This window comes from Molothrus ater, chromosome 2 (assembly GCF_012460135.2).
Source record: "Molothrus ater isolate BHLD 08-10-18 breed brown headed cowbird chromosome 2, BPBGC_Mater_1.1, whole genome shotgun sequence".
Taxonomy (NCBI): domain Eukaryota; kingdom Metazoa; phylum Chordata; class Aves; order Passeriformes; family Icteridae; genus Molothrus; species Molothrus ater.
Window position 1 is genome coordinate 94,371,163 of NC_050479.2, and position 12,249 is coordinate 94,383,411.

The 12,249-nt window shown below is 43.5% G+C and overlaps 1 protein-coding gene across 3 annotated transcripts in view; it reads right to left on the reverse strand.

Moving 5' to 3' along the window:
- The window catches only part of GRAMD1C (GRAM domain containing 1C), a 51,376-nt gene extending 39,691 nt beyond the window's left edge, over positions 1–11,685 (reverse strand). For 2 of the 3 annotated variants that reach the window (XM_036385688.2, XM_036385679.2), the window contains exons 1-2: positions 11,514–11,584; positions 10,026–10,154 (exon numbers count right to left, since the gene is read on the reverse strand). In XM_036385688.2, the coding sequence (XP_036241581.2) occupies positions 10,026–10,154; positions 11,514–11,516 (132 nt within the window). In that variant the 5' untranslated portion in view covers positions 11,517–11,584. Of the gene's footprint in view, positions 1–10,025; positions 10,157–11,513 lie in introns of all 3 variants that reach the window. The other variant, XM_036385696.1, reaches the window with a different exon arrangement.
- Between the last annotated feature and the right edge of the window lie 564 nt (positions 11,686–12,249).

Here is a 12,249-nt window from a genome sequence, read left to right on the forward strand (position 1 = left end):
CTGCGAGGGGGAAATGTTTAGGGACCTACAGCTATTTTCCTTACATTCATTATATGCTGTTTTTCCTTCACCCTTACCTGTGGAGAGGGGAGTCTCAAGCACAGGGCCATTGGCAGGCACAGGGCTGTGCACTAAAGCCATTATGTCCCCACTCCTGTGGCCCAGCCCCCTCTTCTTTGTGGAAGCTGAAGGAGAAAGGAACTCTAACATTTCTTATTGACCAAGCAGAAAAACAACAGCATTCTCCTTCAGTGGCACCCAGAAGAATGTCAGTGAAAATATGTCTTTCTTCAGTTGGAAATACAGCATGTATAATTTAAAGAAAGGGATATTAAAATACAGGTCACTGGCAAATACTCCAGTTACTGTATCTTCCAGGGGTTAGTTTCATTGGGGGTGAGGAAAGTTGGGGTGGTAGTTGTGTTTCTTTAAGCCTACAAGACCCCATAACAAGGCTAAAGACAGAGTCCCTAGTTCTCCCAAGATGAGTGTTACTATTAAATAGTTCTCACAAGTTCTCACACAGGCAGGCACACTGAACATGTTAGGCAGATTATGCCTTACCAATAACACCAGGAGCTTCCAAAAATCCACATAGAAAGAAATTCCTCAGAACTATTGCATTATGGAGAGCTGCTGAAATATTGGGTGCCCACTCAGAAAACATTTGACACCCAGTGTCAAGGAAGTGACTGAATGAGGTGCTTCTGAAAGGAAGACTATTTCCATTTATTTTGTAGACTGGGTAGAGCACATCAAAGTACTGTGTCCCACAGGAGTAGCCCAGCTGTCACCAAGTGAGATGGACATCAGTCTCACCAAGCCAGCATTGACCTGGCACATGGTGAAAGCCTGTTTTCCTGAAAAGCAGTTCTGGTCAACCACGGAAACCTGATCACAAACGTTTCCCCATGTAGAAAATGAACTTGGCTGAGCTGGAATACTGCTCACAGAAGGCCTGGTCATTTCCCACACCTCACCAGTCACAGTGTTCTTCCAGGAGCAGAAATGAAGGTCTCATGCTTCAGCTTCACCTATATGACTATCAAAACAGCCTAGAAAATCCACAACCAAAGTTGTTACAGTTATGATTTTGACAGACAAGAAAATTTAACATCCTATGAAATACTATGCTGCTAACATCAGGTTATATAATTATAACAAAGGTAACATTTTTGTGAAGAATTTTAAAATCTGGCATCCTTCCCAGGAAGAAAATTAAAAGACTTAGAGTTGAAAATATAAAGGTATTTCTTCAGAGTACTTTGATTTGCATAACCAGAGATTACATTTTTCATGTTCTTAAAAAAAAAAAAACAAGGGAAAAAACCTCAAAACAAATTTTAAAAAAACCAAGACACCCAACAAACCAAAACAGTAGAACAGACTGGGAAGAATTTTGTAACAGAGTATTTCAGTTTAGAACATGTGAGGTACTCTCACAAATTTCTCCTTCAAGGTCATACCAGAATTAGCTCATATTCCCATTTCACTGAAACAGGGTTCAGCTGAAGGTGCTTGGGAAACAAAATGATAACCTTATCAATTATAAGAAAGCCTCCTGCCATTACTACTAGTACTATATCTTTTTTCCTGAAAAATAAGACCTTGGATTGAGAATATCTGCTTTGAGAATATCTCTGCTTATTCTGAAGCAATGGTTTTGTAGTATTCAGTACTTTTTTTTTTCTGCAAGTAAGTGTTTTAAAGCATTTTAACAGTGAAGCCAATGTACTTTCATAACAACTCTGATTTGGAGATAAAAATCTCAAGCTTGCCATGTTCTGTGCAGAGCAAAGCATATGCTCCATTTCAGAATAAAACTGACTGAAGCATGAAGCTAATGTAAAGTCAGAAGACACACACCCCCTACACATACCTCCTCTAGCTGCCTGCAGCCTGTTCCAAACCATACAAATCCCTGGCCAAAGCCTCTACAGCTCCCCCCTCTCTCACCCACTTGCTCAGAGCTGGTGCTGGCCACCCTCCAGCAGTGCTAGCTAGTGTTCTGCCAGCCTCTGCTTGCATGCTGGCTTGGAAAACAGGCTGAAACACCCCAGTCTTGCAGAACAGGCACACAAATACTGCAGCAACTGGGCAAAGAAAACTTATGCAGGGGTGACATTTAAGAACTGCCCAGCTCCAATCTAAAACCACCATCACCAAAACTGATTTTGGGAAGCAGACTGCAGTAGCATAAATCACTTCAAGTTCACAGAAGTCCCAAAGGGAACAGCAGAGGAAAAGTACTATCACCAGGGAAACACCAGCTTGGAAAGAAGCACTTAATGCCTAGCACCCCCTCCTCTCTGCATTGCTGAAGGCTACAGTCCATGAACCAGCCTGAAGAGTACATCTGCACCTGGCAGCTCAGCATGGAGCCAAATCAAAACTCAGCCACTGTCTCCTGTTTTAAGTCAGGGTGAGGTTCAGAGCAGGAGCTCAGGACATCAGGGCATGCTTCCTGTATACCCAAATTCCCCAAAATGCGTACATTACCAGCCACCCAGAGCTCAGCTCTTCACAGGCATTTAGAGGCAAGGGATACAGGGTTCTGCATGCCCAACAGATCTCTGCCTGCTCTGAGAGGGGAACAGCAGCCATGCACCTATTCTGCTTTCTTTGCACTGGCTCTCCCTTTCCACCTGCCTTACCTGTCTGCTACATTTTCACAACTAACTACATGGAGTCAGCAGCAGAGAGCCCTCTCCCAGCACAGCCCTACTGAGAAAACTCACAGAAGAAAAAGAAAAATGCATGTCAAGACATTGTAATCACTTGGATTTCAATCTGAAAGTCTGAAAGGAGAAGATAATGGAACAAAAAGAGGTTGTATTTACAGTCATTTTGCAGCCCCGGCTGCTGGCTAGGGTAAGTAGCTGTCTGTGCACCTAGCTGGGTGGTGGCTTTGGAGGACCTGCAGTTCTGCTGTCAAGATCAGCTACATATGTAAATAGCAGGAACTGGTTTCACCAGAAAAACAAGGTAACTCTTCTGCTTTCCCAAAGCAAAGACAGGATATATCATGGGGAATCTTCTGTTCTGAAAGGAACAGGAAAGTATTGGGAAGTATATCCATACAGAAAAATATTCACTGACAATTTATTTCCATTAGAAAGCCAGTGAGAGGATTCAAAGTGATCTCAGAAAGGCCTTACCAGAGCCTGGGTACCAGTGTGACTCAGGTCTCAAAAATAGCATTAGCATAGACTGTTTTAAGTGCATTTCCTGTTTATAAGATAACACCATCTGCAGCTGATTGAACACCTGAGTGTGGACATTGGCAATTATCAAGGAGGCTGATTATTTCAGATTCAAATAGAATTATTTATATAACTGCCACCAAGCACTTCTGAGTTTGGATGAAACAAACACTTAGATTTTAAATATGAAAATTAAGTAAAAAGTTCAAGAGCTTTGGACACTTCCATGGACAAACACCTTCCTCAGTTCTGAATTAGAAATTAAACTGCTTTTAAGAGCTAAGGTGTCCCAATCTCAGATTTATTCAGCATCTTCATCAACGCCTCCCTAGCTGGCAATAACATTTTTGAACCTGGTAGCAAAACTATTCCTATAATGCCCCTCACCAGAAACCACATCTCATGTTGCCTCCCCAGAATTAGCACAAGCCAAGTTCACAAGGTTCTTAACTGCCAAACTCCTTCTCATTTCTTAGGGGAAAATTGTGGATCTGTATCTACTTTCTTGACTTCACAAATGCAGCATTCAAGCATTCTTTTTGTTCTATTTTAGTAGTTTTGTCTACCCCATGAAGATTTACCCAAAAAGATAAAGGGTAAATCAAAATACAACCACAAAGTCCTGTGATACACCTTCTAAAACAAACTTAATACAAATAAACCAAGTGTGTTTGGATGAACTCTGCACTACCTTTACACTTAAAGTTAAGTGTACTTGAAGGGAGTTTGTCATCCTCCAGCACAAAGTTACTCTTTTGCTCAAGTCAATCTGTCTATTCCCCAGGCTAACTTTGAGTCTTGTAACTATGTTGTCCAGGTTTCAACAGCCATAAGTGTACTAAGTATTATGATGCAATGCCAATTAAAAGCCCAATTAAGATTATTTCCTTCTGGATAACAAAATACATTCCTTTCTGAACAGCAGTTTCATCTGACTCACATTTGTTTTTATAGCACATGTATGGAACAAGTAGCCAATGTTATTGGTTAAGAAAATCTGTTTTTTCACCTGATTTTTCACTGCATGCTGCCCAAGTAATACAAAAAAAGTCCAAACTGCCTGTCTTTAGACTTATTTGATCCATTTAACAGAGACAGGGAAAATCCAGATGTTTTCAGGGTGATGAAAAATGCCTTATACAATAACGAAACTACAAGACTTAACTTCTCAACTCATCTTCCTTACCTGCAACAAAGTCCCACCAAGATTATTTGATGCCAAAGTAGACAAATACAGAAGCAAATGAGCAGCACCCTTCAGCTGAACATTTCCCTCCTTACCCTGCCAGTAAAATCTGTCTCTCTGTAACTACATCTCTGATCTATATTTAAGTTTAGTAACAGTGCCCAAACAAGGATCAGAAAACAACATCATGAAGGAAACAATCACCATGGTAGTAATTCCCCTTGGTGCCATTTGGGTTTCAGCGACTCATACAAGGAGACATAAATACTTTCAACCAGGACTACAGTGAAAACCTGAAGGAGCATATTAAACCACAACGCTACATAGATAATAATGCAGGAGTGACTGTGGCCAATTACATAAACTGCTTTGCTATAAATTACTCTGGTCATCTTATTAAGCCTGCCAGTAACCCTGCTGCATTTGAAATTCTATGGAAAGTGGCACTCACCAAGCAATTGCCCCAAAACATCTCCTGGCTGCTGCTAATTACTTAATATACCACAAAACAATCACATTTTGCACAGTTTTATCTACCTGTCCTCTCTCCTCTCCTTATATACAAGTGGTTCAAGCACAGCACACCTGAAAAAGACACTGCTACACCACTACCTGTTTGCAGAAATACAAGCTGTAAATGAACAACTAAGGCCAAAAATAAAACTTGAAAAAATATTTTTTCCCTCTCCTAGAGATGACTTTTAAAGCTTTCATTCTGCATTAGGGACTTCCCTTTCATTAAAAGGATATCACTATTCCAACTCCACGCAGATTTCCTGAACCATGTTGCCTTTCTTATGGTTTTTCTCCCAGTGGCTAGAAAAAAATAAGTATATCACATAAATCTGAAGCATTTTCTTTCTGACCTTTTATACTTAATCTTCAGGTTCTAGACTAATTTATATGTATATAGTAATAATTAATATTATAGAGAACTATCTACTGCTGCAGCTGGCAAAAGCTTATTTTGACAGGGCACCACTGGCAGTCTTTGCTTAGAACTGGTCAAAATTTTATGTCAACGAGATCTACCTCAGTGCTCAGTCTGGAGTTGCATCAACAGCACTAAAGACATTCCCAGCACCAAAAGGGAAAAAAACCCCTTTAGCCTAATCACCCATGTTCAAGGATTGGGTAGAACTGCAGTCTGTCTTCCTACCAGGTTAAAACACTGCTTCTGTATAATCAGGGCTATCACAGGGCTGAAAAAAGGTACCTGTTTCTGGAGATTCCAGGCAGGTAAACAAACAACATGCCAGTCCTACAACTACAGCAAAAGCTATTTGTACTAAAGCTAAGGCATTAAAAAAAAAAAAAAAACGAAACAAATAAACAAAAGCCCAACCAACAAAACACCAAAATGCAGCATTAATGTGCCTAAAGGATTTTTTACTCTTTATTTTATTCTCTTTGTAGACCTATAGCAATTAATTTAACCAATTCTCATCCTCCTTACCAGACTGCTTCATACCAGCAAATAATAAGGAGGCCAAAAATCCTCCTCCAATGTCAAGAGAATTGATATATCTCCTCCACAACCCAAATATTTGGAGGCACAGATAAGAAACAACATACCAAGTATACAACATAAGAGAGAGCTACTGTCAGAAGGCCTTAAATATCAGCCTCCAAAACAATTCCCACTTCAACCAGCCCAGTAAGCCATTCCAAGAATGGCATGAGTCTTCAGAGAAAGGTGGAAGGAAGATTCAAACAACTATAGATACAATAAATATTTCATTTAACCCTACCTGTCTTGGGCCCCAAAGTGCCTCAATTTGTATCTGTGCTTCATCAAATTATCTTCCAAATTGTGATACATATCTGCATCCCTCCTTCTGCAGGTTTGAGTCATATATGCTTACTGTATTCTTGCCATACATATTGTCACACACTCACAGACTAGTTCTTTCTTGTAGAAACCAGATCCATGCATGTAAAAATTCAAAACACTTTCTTCATCTTGTGCAACCTCAGTTGCTTTTATATTATGAAAAGTAAAAGGCTTATTTTCACTGTATCAATTATTTGCCTCTATTTTCAAACTCCTTCACACTGACCAACTCTTTAAACTGGCAGCCAACTTACACTCCAATAAATTGCCTTTTTAAGCCTTATTATCTTTTTTTCAACACCTCCTTGATATCTCACATTTTCAAATTCTTAAAGAAGCCTCCCAGATACAAGCAATTTTCTGAGATGCTCATTTGATTTCCACTCATTCCACCTACCTTTTCATTCCAAGGGAAGGACTTACTTTTTTAGGTTTTTTTTTTCATGGGCATTCTTCTTACTGTTGGCATACATGAACTTTCTTTGACTGTTCATTAATACAAACCAGAGTTCCCAGACACAACAGCCTCACTTTTGATGCAAGGATCCTTTCCATTAGCCTCCTCATTCACCTTTACCTTCTTCACTAAGGTAGGAAAATACTTAAGGCTTTCACAGGTTTCTTCTTCCAAGGATATTAAACTGAACCGTATACCAGTATGAAGGGCATAAAAAAGGATAAAAAGGTGAATTCAGAATCCTGAGATAGGGCTTCCAGACATAACATAATTTCCAATCATCTTTGACTTTCATCATCTATTTGCGGTTGCCAAAACTAGGACTATTTAATCAACTGGAGATAAAAGCTTTACAGTTTCCAGTGGAGAGAAAAAGCCCTGAGATTAAGTTTGTAAGCAATCTTTTTTCTTCTTCCAGTGAGTTTATAGAAGTCCAGCTTTGTCCACCTCCAGGTGGGGGGGAAAAAAAAAAAAACCCAGAAACAAAAAACAAAACATATCCCATGACACACCATCAATCTTACAAACAGCAGTCAGTAATACTATCAGTTTAAGAATTGCTTACAGTAACAGAGAAAACTAATTATTTCACAAAATTATTCAATAAAGATATCCAAAGTGTTCTTTTTTTTAAGAGATAAGAAAAATTCCACAGAGTAGGATACTCTTCTTCCCTCCCTGATAGTTTTTCAGCTACCCTTCCTTCTCCCCACTCACCATAGCCAAGAGAGAGATTGTGTCCCAGAGGCTGTCAACCCTAGCCTGCTGCTAATTACATGTGCTCACAGCGCCTATTGAGCATGCATGATACCTGGCCTGACTTCCAGAGGCATGGCACAACTGCCTACTCCCACTCAATCCATGAAAAATTGAAGTCAAACCAGCCAGGCTCTAACAGCCACATTTGGTTTCTATTATCAGCAAAACAAGAGTACATCACCCTCAGAAGAAATGAACCCTTGGAGCAAACCTAAGTTGCTGGAAACATGCAGCCTCTCCAAGCAAATAACCCTAGCATCAAAGCTGATCCCTGGATGCTACCAGAGGCTAGTCCTGCTTCTGTAGCAATTCCTCCATTCTACTGACTCAAGAGTGGGAATGAGCATAACAGGTCCCCCCACCTGCCACAGGACACTAAGATCACCTTTGTCAAATGTTAGTGACACATACTTCACACACTGCAACAGGCTGCCTTCCATGCTGTCACCCACACATTTACTATGACTCAATTCAAGGAGATTTAACAATTTGGTTTAATAGTCAGCAGCTGATCATCAACCATGCAAGTTATTGAAACATTTTCTGTCAAGAGCAAGGAGAGATACCAATGGCATAACATTTTAAATAGAATTAATTAATTTTCATCTTGAATTTGTGATTTCCTGGTTCTTGCTGCTTTACAATTCAGTTGCCTTGAGGCTGAGAAAATAAGCACCATGGCTTCCTGCAAGCAGACTGGTACAGCTTTTAAAATTAATCAGTGACAGACAGTAAGGCTACAACATTTCCAACCAAAGCGTTATCTTATAAGAGGGAAGTATTTACGCAATTACTTTGTTTTAACTGCAAGGTCATGTTTGCAGAGCCAGATAAACACCAACATCAAACACATACTAAGGTCTTGAGTATAAATAACACAGAAGATAATCATTTTATCATAGTGAAAAACACCTCACACAGCAGCTGCGACTGCACTGAAGGATCCCACTCTCCTGAAAAGAAACTTCAAGCTTTCAGCACGTCTCAAACCTAAGAGTGCAAAGCCAATAGCACATCTACATTCTCCACATAGAATACTCTAATAAATTTATTTTAAATCAGCAGGCATATCGAGGAAACACTGGGTTGTTAACTGCAGGTCCAACAACCCAACACCAAGACCTGAACAGGTTTATTCCTCTCACAAAATACTACCTGCATTAGTGGTTGTATACAAACCATCGAGCACTAGCTTACACAATCCAATTTGCCACCTAACAAGAACATAGCTGGCAGTTGCACTGTCTGCATAGCATGACTTCCTATTGACTCAAGTACCAACACACAGCTGGGCACAGGCAGAACAGCCAAGGATCATCCTTGTTTCTGTAGGGATAGTGAAGAAAATACTGAACACCCCAAGAACTCACTCTAGCAACACAAGTCTATCTATGACCTGCTGGGATTTTATTAGTCCTGTCCCATTTCATTGGCTCCAGATTACTATTGCATTTTTAAGAGTACACATGCATTTGGAGGGGATTTATCCTATGGCCTGAGATGCAAAACCAGATGTCCTATCATTAGAACATCTGCTTGTGAAGAGGAGTGAAAAACATACAAGCTAGATTTATAAACAAGGAGTTGGAAAATCTGATTCCCTGCTTCTGCTCACAGCTCTGCCATGGACTCCTTCTGGCCTTCACTAGTTACTCAATCTTTCACCTGCTAAGCACAATGAACACTGTGATGACCTCGTCAGGAGAAGGACACAGTGGACCAGATGACTTTCTATGAGCTGAAGCACAGCGATGTACTGAGGACACCTGATACAGAACCAGACTCCCTTCCTCACAGCTCTGGCACTCTGTGTCTCCCACAAGATCAGCTGTTACCCTGCCTGCTCCTTGCATATGTGGTCTCCTTCCCTATCAAACAATAACAATCCATGCCCCAAATTAACAGCAAAACATACACTCCAAATCTAGACACACATTCACCTTCTCTCAAGGCATTTAAAAAAAAATCTACCAAAAGAAAAGTACTGAAATAGGCACTTATTATTTATTACACACTATGCTTTCAGTCAGGCATTTCCCCGGAAAGAAAAAAAATTGAATTACTTGTTTTCTGCCTTTTTTATTCACAAAGTCAATTCTTACAGAAAACACAGGAAGTTTATTTACTCTTGTGAAAAACAAATATGTTTACTTGACAAAAATGAACACTAGGAATGTTATTCTGAACCACCAAGAATCAAAATTCAGTCCTTATGCTTAAAAAGCATCAGAGCATCAAAAATATATTTCTATAGGCATAAGAAACACTGGCATGGGTTGGCTGGCATGGATTCACGTCAGGACCTGAGAGACAGGACTGGGCATAGAAGCCACAAGATCTGTCACTAACTTGATCTGAGACATCAGATAAACAACTTCACCCCCTCTCAGTCTCACCTTACACTTCAGCAAGCCAGTAATGATAAAATTACCTGCCTCACTACATGGGTGGAGAACACTTTAGTAATTCATGACTACAAAGCAACTTGAGAACTGTGGATATAAAACTTGTACATATACACACACATGCAAATTAAAACAGACAGGTATTATATTTATAAATTAAAGCCAAGTTAGCAGAGATTACCCAAAAGCTCCAGTCAGCACTCCAGCTATACTGAGCAGGACCCTGCATTTTCTCTGTGCATGAATTAAGAGTCTCCTCTGAATCAGCAAGTAGCTGGTTAATAAGACCATGATCCACTTCATGAACTTCCTGTGAACAAAGAAGTAAGGTATGTAATCCAGCAGTGGTGGAGAAAGGTGAAACAAGATGGTTAGTCCATTTAACAGCTGTATATTAAATGAAACCTGACATGGTAATTTCACCAAGGTGAGTGGCATGGAAACACTTCCACAGACAGCTTTTTCATCGGTTTTATTTTGTTCCCCCTAGACTACACTATATTTAATTATATTTTACATTTTTTTATCAAAGTATTTTATTTCCAGCGCACTTTCCCCCCCCATCTTGCATGTTAAAGCTGCACAGATACTTAGAACTCAAATAATATCAACACAAGACATCGGTGCCTAATATGCAGCACATCTCAGGAACCTGTGAGACCTTTCAGAACTTGAGAAATGTCATACAGGTGTAGCATTTTTACCAGAGTACTGACATATATTATTATAATACTGATACATCAAGTGTTTATACTTACTGTTAGTTACACTATAAATTGTACAGAAATACAAACACCTCAGAGACAAGTAATTTGACTCATAACACTATTAAGATAATAAGCAGCACTGTTTTCTAATTCTGTAGCACTCTCCATTGTTATCAGTATTCTTCACTTTGGAAGTCAGTTTTACTTTATGAAGGGAAACTGAGTCACAGAACGTCACTTGTGCCATCCCAGCTAGCAAACGGTACAAAACCAGCCCAGGGCCCTAACCAGTAACCCCGCCTGTAGTACCGGATCCGCCGGGCTGAGGTAACGCTGTGTTTCAACTCCAAACCAGCTCAGAACCGAGAGGGTGTTGGGCTACCCCGCCCAGCGCTGCCGGGGCCGCGGCCCGGGCTGGGGACAGGCTACGGAGGGGACAGCGGAGCGAGGCAAAGGCAGAGACACTCCGGGCTGCGTGGGATGAGAGCAGAGCGGCCTCCGCGGGGCTTTTCCACGCCAACACCCGCACTCGCTGCAACTTCCACCAGTTGCTGCCCGCCCGCTCCTCCCCACCAAAACGCCGGGGTTCAGTGGCTGCCCGGCAGCCCCGCGGCCGCCTCCCCGCTGGCTCTCCCGGGAGCCCAGCTCCTCCCTGCGGGGACCCCGCGGGCCGTTCGCCGCTCCCCTCATCGGGGAGCCCCGAGGGCCCCCCTGCCCCCGGCCCCGCCTCGCCCCAAAAACTTTGGGGAGGTGGGTGGGGACGGCGGAGCTTCCCAGCGCTGCCAGCGGGGCCGCGCCGCCGCCGCCCGTCCGGGGCCCGCCCGTGCGGGTGCCCGGAAAGGGAGCGGGGCTACCGCTCCCCGCACCTACCTGGGGGGCCCTCCGCTGGCCCGGGGGGGCGGCGGCCGGGGGCACAGAGCCCGCCAGAGGGGCGGGCAGGGAGCGCAGAGCGCGGCGCTTACCATGGAGGGGGGCGAGGGCCGCGCGGCGCCCGCCAGCTGCCTGCGCGGGGCGCACGGCGGGGCCGCGGCCGCCATTTAAAGGGGCCGGCGCCGGCCGCGCCGCCGGCCCGCAGCGGGAGGAGGTTGCCAGGGGCGAGCGGCGTCGCTGCTCCAGAGGAGGGGGAGCCGTCATGGGGGGCGGAGAGCGCTGAGGCGCCTACGGTGCCCTCCTCGTCCGGCCGCGGCAGCCCTTCTGCGGCTTCCGCAGGGGTTAACGGGAAAGTCTCCGCGCCGGTGGAAAGTTTAAGGGCTGTAGTAGGAAAAAACTCCCGGCTGCGGGGAGGGAGGGAGGGCGGCGTTCGCTGCCTCCTGCCCGAGGAGAGTCCCGCGCCCGCCGCTCTCCGTGAGCGCAGCCGGTTAAACAGCGCCCGGGCAGCGAAACGGCTCCCAAATCCTGGGTTCGTGGGATTCGACGGAAAACACTGCCGAGAGGCCGCTCCGGGGGCACTCCTAGGGGGAGAGGGGGAAAGGCTGGCTGCGGGCCGAGCGGAGGATGAGGTGACATAAAGGCAGTTAGTGAGGGGGTTTTCACCCCAAGAAACCCTGGGTCTCAGTTTTGAAGCTGCTGAGCAGCGCCGAGTGGTTTCTGCCTCAGTCTCTGAGCACCCGGAGGGCTTCTCAAATCAGGGCACCCAGCCAGAGCGACCATGGCTCGCAGATTTGCACCCTCAGCTCACCTCACAGGAAAAAGGAGAGC